The 20,497-nt window shown below is 39.4% G+C and overlaps 1 protein-coding gene across 46 annotated transcripts in view; it reads left to right on the forward strand.

The window, feature by feature from the left end:
- The window catches only part of LOC127376922 (mucin-5AC-like), a 59,286-nt gene that overhangs the window by 15,435 nt on the left and 23,354 nt on the right, over window positions 1–20,497 (forward strand). For 4 of the 46 annotated variants that reach the window (XM_051424323.1, XM_051424336.1, XM_051424337.1 and 1 more), the window contains exon 7: window positions 3,939–4,332. In XM_051424323.1, the coding sequence (XP_051280283.1) occupies window positions 3,939–4,130 (192 nt within the window). In that variant the 3' untranslated portion in view covers window positions 4,131–4,332. Of the gene's footprint in view, window positions 1–551; window positions 903–1,295; window positions 1,407–1,593; window positions 1,693–2,326; window positions 2,365–2,455; window positions 2,621–3,938; window positions 4,341–5,060; window positions 5,191–5,828; window positions 6,174–6,563; window positions 6,750–6,936; window positions 7,036–7,594; window positions 7,633–7,705; window positions 7,889–8,937; window positions 9,053–12,936; window positions 13,123–13,309; window positions 13,409–13,976; window positions 14,015–14,105; window positions 14,271–14,502; window positions 14,640–15,645; window positions 16,047–18,196; window positions 18,383–18,569; window positions 18,669–19,853; window positions 19,892–19,985; window positions 20,148–20,497 lie in introns of those variants that run through there. The other 42 variants (XM_051424351.1, XM_051424358.1, XM_051424348.1 and 39 more) reach the window with 35 other exon arrangements.

Here is a 20,497-nt window from a genome sequence, read left to right on the forward strand (position 1 = left end):
TGTTCAGACAGCCAATGTCCCAACTGTACAGAGGTTAGCTGTAAGCTAACGACCAACAGACACACTGACTGTGTGTTTGTGTTCAGCTCAGCCTCTGAATGAACTCCAGTTCTTCTTTTTCTTTTCTCCTCTTTGTCTCTGGACCTTCATGAGGCAGATTCATAAAGCTCTGGGATAATTACAAACTTACAGCTCCAGTTGAGAAACTTTCAACCTGCCATTTCCTTCAACTTTGTACGAAGTCACACTGCCTCTAAAACTCACCTCACAGTCAGGTTTCCATGTGTTTCATTGTTGTTGACTGAATCCCTGAATTGGTGCAGTTTATGTTTTCAGTTGTCAGTTGTGCAGAGTCAGAATGTAAGATTCTGATGTTTAAAATCTTTGGTGAAAGAATCCAAATCAAATTTCTGTTGGCTTAAATTGTTACAGTTGTCACATACTGGTTGAACTGGTCATCTCCCAGTGTGACTCTGTGGAAATGTGTAACAAATCAGGCTTCAAAATCTTACAGGAAGATAGTAACTATTGATTGTTCATCTTTCCAACAGCACTGCAGGATGGAAACATTCGTCTAATCAATGCAGAAATCCCAGTCCGTACAGGAAGTAAAGGAGGAAACATCACAGTTAAATGCTCCTTCTCTTTCTCTGGAAGCAGGAAGATCTTCTGTAAGAGAGAATGTGAAGGAAAAGACATTCTCATTGAAACATATAATAACAGAGCTCAGAGTGGCAGATACAGCATTGAATATAAAGAAGGAACTTTTCCAGCATCTAAAACAATTCTGTATGTGAGCATCACAAAGCTGACTAAGTCTGACTCGGGGCGGTACAGATGTTGGTTGGACAGAGCTGTGTTTAAAGATTCAACCAGGGACTTTGAGCTCAGAGTTGAAGATGGTGAGTTTCTACTGAGAGTCATGAAATGAAGTGTTCACTGACAGCTGCTGATGTTTCTAATAACCCAACATGTTTAGTCTAACAATTATATTTGGAGCTGCATATTTCCATCATTGTGAACACTGATAAATGCTCCTTTAAAAGCAACAGTTCATCTGTAAAATATCTGATCAACTCAAACTGTCACACAAATGGACACACTGCAGTTGATTTGAATATTGTTGCAGCAAACACATTGATGACCTCCTGCATTTAGCTGTATGATTAAAACTACATTGATACATTGACTGTTTGCAGAGAATTTGTGTTATTTCAATGAAATGTTACCACAGAGTTCTTTGTATCTGTACAATCAGTATCTGATTGTTTCATTGTGTTTTTCATGTTTCACAGCTCCAACCACTTCAAAACCAAAGAGGAAAACCACCACCAAAGCACCTTTTACACCATCAGTCCCATCAGCCTCCACACCGACAACAACACAGACATCAGCTGCAGGTCCAGGTACATTTACAGCATTCAACAAAACCTTGTTTGTGAATATGTATGTACTGTAGGTATGCAAATATATGAATGTGTAATCTTGTCTGTGTGGAACTAATGTTCACTGTTGGTTTGAGTTACTTTTGTTCAGTCCAGTTATTCAACTAACATACGAACATAAAACAAACATCAGATTAAACATTCACAGGTTTACTGCTGTATGTGAGTCTGACTCTGGTCGTCATGATCGTCGTATTATCAGCGGCTGTGCTGATATTCTGCAGGAAGAGGACCAGTAAACCCAAAGGTGAGGCTGCAGGAAACACACACACACACACACACACACACACACACACACACACACACACACACACACACACACACACACACACACACACACACACACACACACAACAAAGGCAACTGACCATCTAAAACTTAATTTTCCCGCAAATTTTTTGCATTTACCAGCTTTCACATGTGATACAAATATAAATAAAATATAAAACTTTGGTATGTTTAACACATGATGTGTAATTTGATCTTATACCTTAAAGTTTCTGCACTGGGGCAAATGTAATGTACCACCATTATAAAAGAGATGTAGGTAAAACTGTGGACAGGACACCCAAACAGCAAACAATTTCAATTATCACCCTTTGTGTTATGATTTTTAAAGCATGGACATTTTTCTCAGAGCTGTATGTGTCTCTTTGACTAAACCTGCCTGGTTGCATTAACCACCTTCAGTTCAAGGCTTAAGTTTGTTTTGTTTTTATTGTTGTTCTCCTTGAATATGGAAAGCACAAACACATCATTTTTGTGAAATGAACCGTAGATTAAGTAATGAGTAATATAAAAATACTAATACTAATAAAGTGACACTGACAGGAGTCGACAAAAACTGGTGAGTTTCAGTAAAATTATATTTTGTTTTTCAGAACCTCCTGTGGAAACTGAGTATGCTAATGTGACAGAGGTGAGTTTGAGTACATTTGGGATATTTCAGTGTCATTAGTGTTTGTGACAGCAGCTGATATTAATACAAACAAACCCCTGTTCTCTTCCAGCAGACCAACAGAGTGTATGAGGAGATCAGAGAGGAGGACAAACAGAGCAGATCTCCTCCTGCAGAAATATCTACAGTTTACACTTACGCCAAATACTCCAAACCAAATGCAGTTGAAACCACAGATGAGTACAGCCTTATCACTGCAGCCGGTCCCCAGAACCAAGTGAGTAAAAACTATGGTCAGATTTTAGGATTTAGGCTCAAAACACATTTAGGCTATTTCCACAAATATAACTTGACATGGTAATAATTTTTACACATTTCACAAAAGCTGTTTCTCTGTCTCACATCCAAATATGGCTGATGTACAATTAAGTTTTTAAATAGTTGTCCTTTGTTGTTTGGATCCAGGCTTTGTGCCATATAAAGGCAGCAAGTGAACATTTTGTCCTTAGGGCTTATGTGTTAGTAGCAGGAAAAATGGGCAGCGTGACGATCTGAGCGACTTTGACAAGAACAGCATTGTGATGGACGACTGGGTCAGAGCATCTCCAAACCTGCAGCTCTTGTGGGGTGTTCCCGGTCTGCAGAGGTCAGTACCTATCAAAAGTGGGTCCAAGGAAGGAAAAGAACCGGAGACAGGGTCATGGGCGGCAAAGGCCCATTGATGCACGTGGGGAGTGAAGGCTGGCCCGTGTGGTTCGATCCAACAGACGAGCTACTGTAGCTCAAACTGCTGAAACAGTTAATGCTGGTTCTGATAGAAAGGAGTCAGAACACACAGTGCAGAGCAGTCTGTTGGTTTGGGGCAGAGTAGCTGTAGACCAGTCACGATGCCCATGCTGACCTCTGTCCACTGCTGAAAGCACCTGTAACGGGCACGTGAGCATCAGAACCGGAAGAATGTGGTCTGGTCTGATGAATCACGTTTTCTTAAATCTTTTGGATTCACTTACCTGGGGAACACATGGCACCAGAATGCACTATGGGAAGAAGGAAAGCTGGTGGAGGCAGTGTGATGCTTTGGGCGATGTTTGCTGGGAAACCTTGGGACCATGTGGATGTTACTTTGACACGTACCACCTACCTCAGCATTGTTGCAGACCACGTACACTCTTTCATGGAAACTGTATTCCCTGATGGCAGTGGCCTCTTTCAGCAGGATAATGTGCTATGTCACACAGTAAAAATGGTTCAGGAACAGTTTGAGGAACACAACAACGAGTCCCAGATCTCAATCCAATCGAACATCTGTGGGATGTGCTGGAGAAACAAGTCCGATCCATGGAGGCCAGACCTCACAACTTACAGGACTTAAAGGATCTACTGCTAACGTGTTGGTGCCAGATACCACAGCACACCTTCAGAGGTCTAGTGGGGTCCATGCCTGAAATGGGTCAGGGCTGTATGGCAGCAAAAGATGGACTAGTTCAATATCAAACAAAAATAAATATATCTATTTATGTTCAGTTTGTTCATCAAGAGAGATAACCAGTAAGTCAGTAAGTGATAACCTTTGACCTCTGATTGTTTTCTTCCAGACTGAAGACTACCTGAGTAAACTCACCTACTCTGAGGTGGATTTCTCCAACGGTGCAGCTGCCTCGCTCCACAGCGCCCCCCGTGGTGATGCAGATAACGTGGTCTACTCTGTGCCTCGGGTTGCAGCGAGCAGCCACGCCGAAGACGCTTCCCCTCCTCTGTACTCTACTGTTAGTTTGCATCAGCTGTAGCTCCAACGCTGTCGACGCCACATTGACTCTCTCAGTGGTCAACAGGTGAACACACAGTGGTTTGAAGGACTCACATTCACACACAAATCTGTTTGTTAGCTCCTTTTACTGCTTCTACTTTAAGTTAAGATTCTCTTGAATATTTTTTTAAAGATATTAATGTATTATTAAAGTTCAGGTGAAATAAAATATTTAATTTTAACCCTTTAATATTGCATCCTCAGTTATTTTGTACCCGTATTTAACTTTATTTTAATGTTCCCACCAGGAGTTGAAATATGGACATTTTGAATTTGGGGAATGTCAGGAATGGATGCAGCATCCCCACTAACCCCTAATATCATTAAAATATTGTCTTCTGAATTTCAATGTCAGTTATTGTGCCTGCAGAACTGAAGAAATCTGAAGGAATATTACGTCTGAACATTGACACCAACGACATTGAGCTCTCTTGATTCTTAAATGCAGGTCCAATATATTAATCTTATAAATAACCTCAGAATTGGTTCAAAGTTCATCAAAATCCACCAACTGGGAGTTGAAATATGGCCACCTCTTCTTTAAACACTGTCTACTGTTTACCTCATGATCCTACGACTAAAGATAAAGATTATTTTTTATTTACAATGATTGTCACTGTGATAAGTTGCCTTCAAACCCATCGATCTGTTACATAAACTGAGCTTCCTGGATCGTATTAAGTCTCCCTCCCTCCCTGTCACTTGTTTTATGAAATAGGACATATAATAGGACTCAACAATAGACACAAATGATTGAATAAGATGGAGACTTTTTGCAGTGGAGATGAAAATATGGCATTAATGCTGCTGTAAGTTACAATCAGACCCAGTTTTTATGTAAAATCACACATTACATAATAATGAGGGTTGGAGAGGTCTGTGTGTGTGTGTGGGTGTGTGCTGTTTGGAGGAGGGACTCCATCATTTAGAGAAGTGAGGAGTTCCTGGTTTGTCAGTGAAGACAGAAGAGAGGCAGCGATAAACCATCAGAGCCTCCAACATGAAAGTCTGTCACACTTTGATCTGCTTCTTCTTCCTCTGTGAGTACACTCTCCTTCTCTATCACTCTGTCTTCCTGCTGTATTGATCTTTATTGATTTATTATTCATTCAACTTAATTTCATTTTCACTGTTGCAGCTGTGGGAAACTGTTTCTCATGAGTGAACTCTTGATTAACTGTTGTTGGTTTCTGTGGTCAAACATGACAGCCTACTTAGTGAAAAGTACTAAGCCGGCCTATTGTTCATGTGTCTGTTGTTCTGCTGTTCTTGTTTTATATGTAACAAAATGCATTGCAGAGGTTTTTTGTTGTATTTTGACTGTAACAGAGGAATATGTTCAGCCTGACTGTAGCTGAGTTTGTCGTAGCAAGACAGGAAACTACTTATCTACACCTATCATTATAGAAAGGACCAAAGGAAGGTTGTGAAAGGGGGAGGGGAGCAAATAGATGCTTTCACTTCTTCTTTTCTATATATGTATTAAAATTTAAGATGTTTGAGTTGCCACTCGCTGATTGTCTGTGCTGCTTCAAAAAAGGTGTAGCCCCACCCCTATACCTTTTATATATCTTCATAAAAACTTTATCAAAGAAAATTAATTATCTAATAGTTTTTTGCAGATAAAATAAATAAATAAAAATCATACAAATTCATCAATTTTGCATCTTTCCAACAGCACTGCAGGATGGAAACATTCGTCTAATCAATGCAGAAATCCTCGTCCATACAGGAACTGAAGGAGGAAACATCACAGTTAAATGCTCCTTCTCTTCGTCTGGAAGAAGGAAGATCTTCTGTAAGAGAAAATGTAAAGGAAAAGACATTCTCATTGAAACAAATGAGGACAGAGCTCAGAGTGGCAGATACAGCATTGAATATGAAGAAAGAACTGATGGATCTGCACTTTTGTATGTGAGCATCACAAACCTGACTAAGTCTGACTTGGGGCGGTACAGATGTTGGTTGGACATAAAATGGTCACGAGATTTAACCGAGGACTTTGAGCTCAGAGTTGAAGATGGTGAGTTTCTACTGAGAGTCATGAAATGAAGTGTTCACTGACAGCTGCTGATGTTTCTAATAACCCAACATGTTTAGTCTAACAATTATATTTGGAGCTGCATATTTCCATCATTGTGAACACTGATAAATGCTCCTTTAAAAGCAACAGTTCATCTGTAAAATATCTGATCAACTCAAACTGTCACACAAATGGACACACTGCAGTTGATTTGAATATTGTTGCAGCAAACACATTGATGACCTCCTGCATTTAGCTGTATGATTAAAACTACATTGATACATTGACTGTTTGCAGAGAATTTGTGTTATTTCAATGAAATGTTACCACAGAGTTCTTTGTATCTGTACAATCAGTATCTGATTGTTTCATTGTGTTTTTTATTTACAGCTCCAACCACTTCAAAACCAAAGAGGAAAACCACCACCAAAGCACCTTTTACACCATCAGTCCCATCAGCCTCCACACCGACAACAACACAGAGTTTAAGCTCCAGTTCAGGAAGCTCCACACCTTCATCATCCTCCCCTGAAACCACCAACCAGCCTGAACAGCAACAGAGAGCTGCAGGTCCAGGTACATTTACAGCATTCAACAAAACCTTGTTTGTGAATATGTATGTACTGTAGGTATGCAAATATATGAATGTGTAATCTTGTCTGTGTGGAACTAATGTTCACTGTTGGTTTGAGTTACTTTTGTTCAGTCCAATTATTCAACTAACATACAAACATAAAACAAACATCAGATTAAACATTCACAGGTTTACTGCTGTATGTGAGTCTGACTCTGGTCGTCATGATCGTCGTATTATCAGCGGCTGTGCTGATATTCTGCAGGAAGAGGGCCAGTAAACCCAAAGGTGAGACTGCAGGAAACACACAAACTCAAAAAAGGCAACTGACCACCTAAAACTTAATTTTCTCGCAAATGTCTCGCCTCTACCAGCTTTCATATATGATACAAATATAAAAAAATAAATAACAAACTTTGGTATGTTTAACACATGATGTGTAATTTGACCTTAAACCTTAAAGTTTCTGCACTGGGGCAAATGTAATGTACCACCATTATAAAAGAGATGTAGGTAAAACTGTTGACAGGACACCCAAACAGCAAACAATGTCAATTATCACCCTTTGTGTTATGATTTTTAAAGCATGGACATTTTTCTCAGAGCTGTATGTGTCTCTTTGACTAAACCTGCCCGGTTGCATTAACCACCTTCAGTTCAAGACTTAAGTTTGTTTTGTTTTTATTGTTGTTCTCCTTGAATATGGAAAGCACAAACACATCATTTTTGTGAAATGAACCGTAGATGAAGTAATGAGTAATATGAAAATACTAATACTAATAAAGTGACACTGACAGGAGTCGACAAAAACTGGTGAGTTTCAGTAAAATTATATTTGGTTTTTCAGAACCTCCTGTGGAAACTGAGTATGCTAATGGGACAGAGGTGAGTTTGAGTACATTTGGGATATTTCAGTGTCATTAGTGTTTGTGACAGCAGCTGATATTAATACAAACAGACCCCTGTTCTCTTCCTGCAGACCAACAGAGTGTATGAGGGGATCAGAGAGGAGGACAAACAGAGCAGATCTCCTCCTGCAGAAATATCTACAGTTTACACTTACGCCAAATACTCCAAACCAGATGCAGTTGAAACCACAGATGAGTACAGCCTTATCACTGCAGCCGGTCCCCAGAACAAAGTGAGTAAAAACTATGGTCAGATTTTAGGATTTAGGCTCAAAACACATTTAGGCTACATCCACTAATATAACTTGACATGGTAATAATTTTGATTTTTACACATTTCACAAAAGCTGTTTCTCTGTCTCACATCTAAATACGACTGATGTACAATTCACTTTTGAATCAGTTGTCCTTTGTTGTTTAGATCCAGGCTTTGTGACTAATAAAATGTTTGTTGTTGTACAACAGAGGAAATATTTTGTGCAAAATAGAGAGAAGATTGTCCTCAAAAATATGGTTTTAAAAGTGTATGTATCAGATTTAAAACAAAGTCCAAATTTTACTAAAAAATATAAGATAGATATATTATAACACTAAGATTTACAATAATAACATACACCGATCAGCTATAACATGATGAGCACTGACAGTGGGGGGGATGCCTGGCTGCGTCGCTTACCTGGGGAATACATGGCACCAGAATGCACTATGGGAAGCCGGCGGAGGCGATGTTCTGCTGGGAAACCTTGGGTCCTGTTATTCATGTGGATGTTACTTTGACACGTACCACCTACCTCAGCATTGTTGCAGACCACGTACAGTCTTTCATGGAAACTGTATTCCCTGATGGCAGTGGCCTCTTTCAGCAGGATAATGTGCTATGTCACACAGTAAAAATGGTTCAGGAACAATTTGAGGAACACAACAACGAGTCCCAGATCTCAATCCAATCGAACATCTGTGGGATGTGCTGGAGAAACAAGTCCGATCCATGGAGGCCCGACCTCACAACTTACAGGACTTAAAGGATCTACTGCCAACGTGTTGGTGCCAGATACCACAGCACACCTTCAGAGGTCTAGTGGGGTCCATGCCTCAATGGGTCAGGGCTGTTTGGCAGCAAAAGATGGACTAGTTCAATATCAAACAAAAAGAAATATATCTATTTATTTTCAGTTTGTTCATCAAGAGAGAATAGTAACCATAAAATAAAAGCTTCCAGTTGCTATTAAGACTAAAACAGTCAGTAAGTGATAACCTTTGACCTCTGATTGTTTTCTTCCAGACTGAAGACGACCCGAGTAAACTCACCTACTCTGAGGTGGATTTCTCCAACGGTGCAGCTGCCTCGCTCCACAGCGCCCCCCGTGGTGATGCAGATAACGTGGTCTACTCTGTGCCTCGGGTTGCAGCGAGCAGCCACGCCGAAGACACTTCCCCTCCTCTGTACTCTACTGTTAGTTTGCATCAGCTGTAGCTCCAACGCTGTCGACGCCACATTGACTCTCTCAGTGGTCAACAGGTGAACACACAGTGGTTTGAAGGACTCACATTCACACACAAATCTGTTTGTTAGCTCCTTTTACTACTTCGACTTTAAGTTAAGCTTCTCTTAAATATTTTTATTAATGATATTAATGTATTATTAAAGTGCAGGTGAAATAAAGTATTTAATTTTAACCCTTTCATATTGCATCCTCAGTTATTTTGATCCCCTATTTAACTTAATTTTAATGGACTACAGCTTCATCAAAATGTCCCCACCAGGAGTTGAAATATGGACATTTTGAATTTGGGTAATGTCAGGAATGGATGCAGCATCCCCACTAACCCCTAATATCATTAAAATATTGTCTTCTGTATTTCAGTGTCAGTTATTGTGCCTGCAGAACTGAAGAAATCTGAAGGAATATTACATCTGAACATTGACACCAACGACATTGAGCTCTCTTGATTCTTAAATGCAGGTCCAATATATTAATCTTATAAATAACCTCAGAATTGGTTCAAAGTTCATCAAAATCCACCAACTGAGAGATGAAATATGGCCACCTCTTCTTCAAACACTCTCTACTGTTTACTTCATGATCCTACAACCAGTGCTGGACTGGTCATCATGCCCGATGGTGATTTTGGGCTGGGCCTTTTTTTTTTTTTTTACTAATGGTACTAATATTAGTATTTATATTAGTCATGATTCCTATTGGTACACAAAACTGGTAGATCGGCCCATTAGTCATGATTTATTCTAGGCTGGACCAATTACAGCCGAGGGCCGATGCCTCCTCCCTCTTGGGCCTCGGCAGTCAATCAGTCAATCATACAGAGAGAGAGGAGATCACGAAAATGGAGAACAGCAAGATGCAGAAAAAAATTGAGCTAAAAAGCTGCTGGTGCGAGTGGAGGGGAATCTGATAGAATTTTGACTGAATCAAATTAGGATTTGCCAGAAGATGTGATGCTGCTCATTAACATAAAAGTCAGTCCTTCAAGAAAAATGCAAAAAATATTTTTTGTGATTGTTGCGGGCAAAAATCCTTGATTATGCCGCACGTTTTCTTACAAAATGCGATGGAATATGCGGGATATTTATGCAATTTAATGCAATGAAATTGCGGGAACTTGCAAAAACTGCGGTTTGACAAAAAAGAGAAAAAAAAAAGGGATTCCCCCAACACCCTGTTCTCATTAGGCTACTACCTTAATGTAAAGAGTCATTTCTTATTACTTCCTATGATAAGCAAACATACTACATCACAGAAAGTGCTGGGAAGATTTAAGTTCTCCTCTTGTTTTATTTCAGACCTTAATAAACACATGGCTCAAACTTACACAACATGGATGAGTCAAACAAGTTCTGTAGCTTTACAAAAGGAATATGCTACAACTTCTGTAAAAATGAATAAATAAAAGGGCTTCATCACGGCTTCATCGCGGGGTTTGCAGCTTTTCCATGATGTTCACGTCGCGTCATTACGTCACTTCATAACGTTCCCATGGCAACAGGGGAAAACGGCTGCTCTTGAGTGACGTAAACGCAACATTTTTCAACTTTCTGCTAAAATATATCTGACTTTTTTGCAACGAAAATGCGGGGATTATGAAATCATGATCATCATGCGACCCATATACGCAGCGGCGTACAAGCATTGTCACAAGAACCTTTGTTTTCATTCATAGGCTTCATTGTCTTTCCATCAATACCTGGTGGGCCAGTCTCGGCTCAAAATGCCCGGGCCCATTTTTTGTCCCAGTCCAGCCCTGTCTACAACTAAAGATAAAGATTATTTTTTATTTACAATGATTGTCACTATGATAAGTTTCATTCAAACCCATCGATCTGTTACATAAACTGAACTTCCTGGATCGTATTAAGTCTCCCTCCCTCCCTGTCACTTGTTTTATGAAATAGGACATATAATAGGACTCAACAATAGACACAAATGATTGAATAAGATGGAGACTTTTTGCAGTGGAGATGAAAATATGGCATTAATGCTGCTGTAAGTTACAATCAGACCCAGTTTGTATGTAAAATCACACATTACCTAATAATGAGGGGTGGAGAGGTCTCTGTGTGTGTGTGGGTGTGTGTGCTGTTTGGAGGAGGGACTCCATCATTTAGAGAAGTGAGGAGTTCCTGGTTTGTCAGTGAAGACGGAAGAGAGGCAGCGATAAACCATCAGAGCCTCCAACATGAAAGTCTATCACATTTTGATCTGCTTCTTCTTCCTCTGTGAGTACACTCTCCTTCTCTATCACTCTGTCTTCCTGCTGTATTGATCTTTATTGATTTATTATTGATTTATTTAAACTTCATTTTAATCTTGTGGGAAACTGTTTCTCATGAGTGAACTCTTGAGAAACGGTTGTTTGTTTCTGTGGTCAGACATGACAGCTTACTTAATACTTAGACAAGTACCATGTAGACAAAGTTTCCCAGAAGTATTTTATTTATTCTTTTTTTTTTAACTTACTTTATTTATTTTTGTTCTGCTGTACCTGTTTTATACGTAACAAAATGCATTGCAGATGTAGTCTGACTGAGTGTTTTGTAACACAGGAAGCTACTTATCTAAACCTGTTCAAAGTTCATAGAAAGGACTGAAGTTGTGAATGGGGCGACGAGAACAAAGAGATGCATTCAGTTCTAGTTTTCTATATATTTATTCATATTAACTGTGATATATGTTTGAGATGCTACTCAGTGATTGTCTGTGTTGCTTAAAACATGTGTGACTCCACCCCTATACCTTTGTTTAAATCTTTATTAAAACTTTATCAAAGGAAATTTATTATTTAAAAGATTTTGCAAACAAAATACATTTAAGAAAAGACACATTACAGAGGAGTAGAGAAGCCCACAAGTTACAGCATTTGCAAAACTGAATCATACACTGAAATTCATTTAGCTTCCATGGGCAGTTTGAACATAGATTGAACACACAGTTGCACATCTGACAGTCGAACTGTGTTGAAGTGGGCAGTGTGACTCTGTGTCTCACAGAAAGATAGTAACTGTTCATTGTTCATCTCTTCAACAGCACTGCGGGATGGTAACATTTGTCTCATCAATGCAGAGAACACCATCCATACAGGAAGTGAAGGAGGAAACATCAAAGTTGAATGCTCCTTCTCTTTCTTTATCTCTCGAGACAGAAAGATGTTCTGTAAGAAAGAATGTGAAGGAAAAAAGATTCTCATTCAAACAGATAAGAACAGAGATCAGAGAGGCAGATACAGCATTGAATATAAGAAATCATATTATGGATCTGCAATTCTGTACGTGAGCATCACAAAGCTGACTAAGTCTGATTCGGGCGGTACAGATGTCAGTTGGGCAATACTGTGTTCGATTTAACCAAGGACTTTGAGCTCAGAGTTGAAGATGGTGAGTTTCTACTGAGAGTTATGAAATGAAGTGTTCACTGACAGCTGCTGATGTTTCTAATAACCCAACATGTTTAGTCTAACAATTATATTTGGAGCTGCATATTTCCATCATTGTGAACACTGATAAATGCTCCTTTAAAAGCAACAGTTCATCTGTAAAATATCTGATCAACTCAAACTGTCACACAAATGGACACACTGCAGTTGATTTGAATATTGTTGCAGCAAACACATTGATGACCTCCTGCATTTAGCTGTATGGTTAAAACTACATTGATACATTGACTGTTTGCAGAGAATTTGTGTTATTTCAGTGAAATGTTACCACAGAGTTTTTTGTATCTGTACAATCAGTATCTGATTGTTTCATTGTGTTTTTCATGTTTCACAGCTCCAACCACTTCAAAACCAAAGAGGAAAACCACCACCAAAGCACCTTTTACACCATCAGTCCCATCAGCCTCCACACCGACAACAACACAGAGTTTAAGCTCCAGTTCAGGAAGCTCCACACCTTCATCATCCTCCCCTGAAACCACCAACCAGCCTGAACAGCAACAGAGAGCTGCAGGTCCAGGTACATTTACAGCATTCAACAAAACCTTGTTTGTGAATATGTATGTACTGTAGGTATGCAGATATATGAATGTGTATGCTTGTCTGTGTGGAACTAATGTTCACTGTTGGTTTGAGTTACTTTTGTTCAGTCCAATTATTCAAATAGCATACAAACATAAAACAAACATCAGATTAAACATTCACAGGTTTACTGCTGTATGTGAGTCTGACTCTGGTTGTCATGATCATCGTATTATCAGCGGCTGTGCTGATATTCTGCAGGAAGAGGGCCAGTAAACCCAAAGGTGAGGCTGCAGGAAACACACACACACACACACACACACAACAAAGGCAACTGACCATCTAAAACTTAATTTTCTCGCAAATTTCTTGCATTTACCAGCTTTCACATGTGATACAAATATAAATAAAATATAAAACTTTGGTATGTTTAACACATGATGTGTAATTTGATCTTAAACCTTAAAGTTTCTGCACTGGGGCAAATGTAATGTACCACCATTATAAAAGAGATGCAGGTAAAACTGTGGACAGGACACCCAAACAGCAAACAATTTCAATTATCACCCTTTGTGTTATGATTTTTAAAGCATGGACATTTTTCTCAGAGCTGTATGTGTCTCTTTGACTAAACCTGCCCGGTTGCATTAACCACCTTCAGTTCAAGGCTTAAGTTTGTTTTGTTTTTATTGTTGTTCTCCTTGAATATGGAAAGCACAAACACATCATTTTTGTGAAATGAACCGTAGATGAAGTAATGAGCAATATGAAAATACTAATACTAATATAGTGACACTGACAGGAGTCGACAAAAACTGGTGAGTTTCAGTAAAATTATATTTTGTTTTTCAGAACCTCCTGTGGAAACTGAGTATGCTAATGGAACAGAGGTGAGTTTGAGTACATTTGGGATATTTCAGTGTCATTAGTGTTTGTGACAGCAGCTGATATTAATACAAACAAACCCCTGTTCTCTTCCAGCAGACCAACAGAGTGTATGAGGAGATCAGAGAGGAGGACAAACAGAGCAGATCTCCTCCTGCAGAAATATCTACAGTTTACACTTACGCCAAATACTCCAAACCAAATGCAGTTGAAACCACAGATGAGTACAGCCTTATCACTGCAGCTGGTCCCCAGAACCAAGTGAGTAAAAACTATGGTCAGATTTTAGGATTTAGGCTCAAAACACATTTAGGCTATTTCCACGAATATAACTTGACATGGTAATAATTTTTACACATTTCACAAAAGCTGTTTCTCTGTCTCACATCCAAATATGGCTGATGTACAATTAAGTTTTTAAATAGTTGTCCTTTGTTGTTTGGATCCAGGCTTTGTGCCATATAAAGGCAGCAAGTGAACATTTTGTCCTTAGGGTTTATGTGTTAGAAGCAGGAAAAATGGGCAGCGTGACGATCTGAGCGACTTTGACAAGAACCACATTGTGATGGACGACTGGGTCAGAGCATCTCCAAACCTGCAGCTCTTGTGGGGTGTTCCCGGTCTGCAGAGGTCAGTACCTATCAAAAGTGGGTCCAAGGAAGGAAAGAACCGGAGACAGGGTCATGGGCGGCAAAGGCCCATTGATGCAGGTGGGGAGTGAAGTCTGGCCCGTGTGGTTCGATCCAACAGACGAGCTACTGTAGCTCAAACTGCTGAAACAGTTAATGCTGGTTCTGATAGAAAGGAGTCAGAACACACAGTACAGAGCAGTCTGTTGGTACGGGGCCGCGTAGCTGCAGACCAGTCACGATGCCCATGCTGACCCCTGTCCACTGCTGAAAGCACCTGTAACGGGCACGTGAGCATCAGAACCGGAAGAATGTGGTCTGGTCTGATGAATAACGTTTTCTTAAATCTTTCGGATGCCCGGGTGCGTCACTTACCTGGGGAACACATGGCACCAGAATGCACTATGGGAAGAAGGAAAGCCGGTGGAGGCAGTGTGATGCTTTGGGTGATGTTCTGCTGGGAAACCTTGGGTCCTGCTATTCATGTGGATATTACTTTGATACGTACCACCTACCTCAGCATTGTTGCAGACCACGTACACTCTTTCATGGAAACTGTATTCCCTGATGGCAGTGGCCTCTTTCAGCAGGATAATGTGCTATGTTACACAGTAAAAATGGTTCAGGAACAGTTTGAGGAACACAACAACGAGCCCCAGATCTCAATCCAATCGAACATCTGTGGGATGTGCTGGAGAAACAAGTCCGATCCATGGAGGCCCGACCTCACAACTAACAGGACTTCAAGGATCTACTGTTAACGTGTTGGTGCCAGATACCACAGCACACCTTCAGAGGTCTAGTGGGGTCCAAGCCTCAATGGGTCAGGGCTGTTTTGGCAGCAAAAGATGGACTAGTTCAATATCAAACAAAAAGAAATATATCTATTTATGTTCAGTTTGTTCATCAAGAGAGAAAAGTAACCATAAAATAAAAGCTTCCAGTTGCTATTGAGACTAAAACAGTCAGTAAGTGATAACCTTTGACCTCTGATTGTTTTCTTCCAGACTGAAGACGACCCGAGTAAACTCACCTACTCTGAGGTGGATTTCTCCAACGGTGCAGCTGCCTCGCTCCACAGCGCCCCCCGTGGTGATGCAGATAACGTGGTCTACTCTGTGCCTCGGGTTGCAGCGAGCAGCCACGCCGAAGACGCTTCCCCTCCTCTGTACTCTACTGTTAGTTTGCATCAGCTGTAGCTCCAACGCTGTCGACGCCACATTGACTCTCTCAGTGGTCAACAGGTGAACACACAGTGGTTTGAAGGACTCACATTCACACACAAATCTGTTTGTTAGCTCCTTATACTGCTTCTACTTTAAGTTAAGCTTCTCTTAAATATATATTTTTAAAGATATTAATGTATTAAAGTTCAGGTGAAATAAAGTATTTAATTTTAACCCTTTAATATTGCATCCTCAGTTATTTTGTTCCCGTATTTAACTTTATTTTAATGTTCCCACCAGGAGTTGAAATATGGACATTTTGAATTTGGGGAATGTCAGGAATGGATGCAGCATCCCCACTAACCCCTAATATCATTACAATATTGTCTTCTGAATTTCAATGTCAGTTATTGTGCCTGCAGAACTGAAGAAATCTGAAGGAATATTACATCTGAACATTGACACCAACGACATTGAGCTCTCTTGATTCTTAAATGCAGGTCCAATATATTAATCTTATAAATAACCTCAGAATTGGTTCAAAGTTCATCAAAATCCACAAACTGAGAGATGAAATATGGCCACCTCTTCTTTAAACACTGTCTACTGTTTACCTCATGATCCTACAACTAAAGATAAAGATTATTTTTTATTTACAATGATTGTCACTGTGATAAGTTGCCTTCAAACCCATCGATCTGTTACATAAACTGAACTTCCTGGATCGTATTAAGTCTCCCTCCCTCCCTGTCACTTGTTTTATGAAATAGGACATATAATAGGACTCAACAATAGACACAAATGATTGAATAAGATGGAGACTTTTTGCAGTGGAGATGGAAATATGGCATTAATGCTGCTGTAAGTTACAATCAGACCCAGTTTTTATGTAAAATCATACATTACATAATAATGAGGGGTGGAGAGGTCTGTGTGTGTGTGTGTGTGTGTGTGTGTGTGTGTGTGTGTGTGTGTGTGTGTGCTGTTTGGAGGAGGGACTCCATCATTTAGAGAAGTGAGGAGTTCCTGGTTTGTCAGTGAAGACGGAAGAGAGGCAGCGATAAACCATCAGAGCCTCCAACATGAAAGTCTGTCACACTTTGATCTGCTTCTTCTTCCTCTGTGAGTACACTCTCCTTCTCTATCACTCTGTCTTCCTGCTGTATTGATCTTAATTGATGTATTATTGATTTATTTGTTGATATTTTGTTGATGATTCTCATGAGTGGACTCTTGAGAAACTGTTGTTGGTTTCTGTGGTTAAAAATGGCCACTTCTCTGTAAAGAAGAAGTAGAAGTAGAAGAAGTACTAAGCTGGCCTACTGTACATGTGTCTGTTGTTCTGCTATTGTTGTTTTACGTGTAACAAAATGCATTGCAGTTGTTTTTTGTTGTATTTTGCAGATAGTTGAATTACTTAATTGTTGAAATTTACATTTTAAGTTTTTTCTTTTTATTTTGGAATGCAGAGTCAGAATCGAAGATTATGATGTGTAAAATATTTGGTGAAAGAATACAACTAAAATTGTTACCCTTCAGTCACAGACTGGTTGAACTGGGCAGCTCCCAGTATGACTCTGTGTTCCTGTGTGAATGTCACTGCAACATCTTACAGGAAGAACAGATAGTAACTATTGATTGTTCATCTTTTCAACAGCACTGCAGGATGGAAACACTGGTCCCATCAAAAAAGAAATCCCTGTCCATACACGAACTGAAGGAGGAAACATCACAGTTAAATGCTCCTTCTCTTCGTCTGGAAGCAGGAAGATGTTCTGTAAGAGAGAATGTGAAGGAAAAGACATTCTCATTGAAACAAATGAGAGCAGAGCTCAGAGTGGCAGATACAGCATTGAATATGAAGAAGAACCTTATGTTTCTGCAGTTCTGAATGTGAGCATCAAAAACCTGACTAAGTCTGACTCGGGGCGGTACAGATGTTGGTTGGGCAGTTTGATTAAAAATGCAACCGAGGACTTTGAGCTCAGAGTTGAAGATGGTGAGTTTCTACTGAGAGTCATGAAATGAAGTGTTCACTGACAGCTGCTGATGTTTCTAATAACCCAACATGTTTAGTCTAACAATTATATTTGGAGCTGCATATTTCCATCATTGTGAACACTGATAAATGCTCCTTTAAAAGCAACAGTTCATCTGTAAAATATCTGATCAACTCAAACTGTCACACAAATGGACACACTGCAGTTGATTTGAATATTGTTGCAGCAAACACATTGATGACCTCCTGCATTTAGCTGTATGATTAAAACTACATTGATACATTGACTGTTTGCAGAGAATTTGTGTTATTTCAATGAAATGTTACCACAGAGTTCTTTGTATCTGTACAATCAGTATCTGATTGTTTCATTGTGTTTTTCATGTTTCACAGCTCCAACCGCTTCAAAACCAAACTGGAAAACCACCACCAAAGCACCTTTTACACCATCAGTCCCATCAGCCTCCACACCGACAACAACACAGAGTTTAAGCTCCAGTTCAGGAAGCTCCACACCTTCATCATCCTCCCCTGAAACCACCAACCAGCCTGAACAGCAACAGAAAGCTGAAGGTCCAGGTACATTTACAGCATTCAACAAAACCTTGTTAGTGAATATGTATGTACTGTAGGTATGCAGATATTAATGTGTATGCTTGTCTGTGTGGAACTTATGTTCACTGTTGGTTTGGATTCCTTGTGTTCAGTCGAGTTATGCAAAATAACATACAAACAACAAAACAAACATCAGCTCAAACATTCACAGGTTTGCCGCTGTATGTGAGTCTGACTCTGGTCGTCATCATCATCGTATTATCAGCGGCTGTGCTGATATTCTGCAGGAAGAGGGCCAGTAAACCCAAAGGTGAGACTGCAGGAAACCAGGGGCCAGTGAGAGAAACACTAATACAGATGTGCAGTGAGGTGCAAAATGCAGAAGCAAACCTAGAAACTAGAAAACTTTGCTGTCTCATGTGCTCTGTGAGCAATTTTGATTAAAGGGAGTGCGTCTGGGTCCAGTATGTTACCTAACATCTGTACATCCACAACATTGACTATATGTACCATAAACACAAAAACTATACAGCTGCCAACTTTGCTTGAATAAAACCAGGTGGAAATTTGTTTTGTATTTGTGTTAAAGACACCTTTAAGGTGTCAGAGCAATAAACCTTCCATTGCTACTGTAGCACTGAATGCTAGCTCTCACATAAACAGTTATTGATTATTAGTGCTAGCAGGCGATCTACACTAGTTTTAGTCCTTTTCATTCATTCATTAAATACTCTTCAGATGTGATGGGTACGTGCAAAATGGCTGCTGGGGGGTTTCCACAGTTTTGTAGTATCTTCTTACAGGATCATCAAACTGTACTACAGTAAGAAAACCATGTGGCTCTGTAGTTGCTCGAGCCTCAACTGAACAAAATTAAACGAATCCACCTTAACGAGCAGAACATGTATCTTAAAGAGACGATAACATGCTACATAATGTTGCCTTTTACAGAATATCACACCTCAATCAAAATGAATGAAATCAAATGATTTTGTGCTCTATCTACCAATTAACTTATTCAATGAAATGACTTCATTATCTAATTTATCATAGATTATTAAACAAAATACAGACTGCACATTTTCATTTAAGTAAAACATTTTTAAATGTAAAAAGTTGCTAAAGTCTGTTGAAACGTTGCTATAGTTGATAAATCAAGTGATATGACATCATTACATCGTAACATAACTATATAGATACAAGATATAAAAGAATGGACATTAAAAAACATGAAGTCAAGCTGAACTGAACCAACTCAATTAGCTTTATTATTAACTATTATTATTTTTACAGACTGTGTCATGAGTAGAGAGGATCCAGACATTAACTTTACATTATGAGAAAAAGATGAAGCATAAATAGTCAAGTTCAATCATTTATAAAGATATATTAAGGAGTTCTGCAGACAGACTGTGGGGATCAGAGGTTGGTCGGTACAAGCACACTCACTGTTGTTTCTGACTGACTGCTGATTGGTCGACTCTTTGTTTTTCAGAACCTCCTGTGGAAACTGAGTATGCTAATGGGACAGAGGTGAGTTTGAGTACATTTGGGATATTTCAGCGTCATTAGTGTTTGTGACAGCAGCTGATATTAATACAAACAGACCCCTGTTCTCTTCCTGCAGGCCAACAGAGTGTATGAGGAGATCAGAGAGGAGGACAGACAGAGCAGATCTCCTTCTGCAGAAATATCTACAGCTTACACTTACGCCAAATACTCCAAACCAGATGCAGTTGAAACCACAGATGAGTACAGCCTTATCACTGCAGCCGGTCCCCAGAACCAAGTGAGTAAAACCTATGGTCAGATTTTAGGATTTAGGCCTAAAACACATTTAGGCTACATCCACTAATATAACTTGACATGGTAATAATTTAGATTTTTACACATTTCACAAAAGCTGTTTCTCTGTCTCACATCCAAATACGACTGATGTACACTTCACTTTTTAATTAGTTGAGTTGTCTGTTAAAAAATGTCATTGTGTTGAACAACAGAGGAAATATTTTGTGGCAGAATAGAGAGAAGATTGTCTGAAGAAAACATGTATTTTACTTTACATCAGTTTATGTATCAGATTTAAAACAAACTCCAAGTTTTACTAAAGATATCAAAGATTGATATAATAACATATTA

This window comes from Dicentrarchus labrax, unplaced genomic scaffold (assembly GCF_905237075.1).
Source record: "Dicentrarchus labrax unplaced genomic scaffold, dlabrax2021, whole genome shotgun sequence".
NCBI lineage: Eukaryota > Metazoa > Chordata > Actinopteri > Moronidae > Dicentrarchus > Dicentrarchus labrax.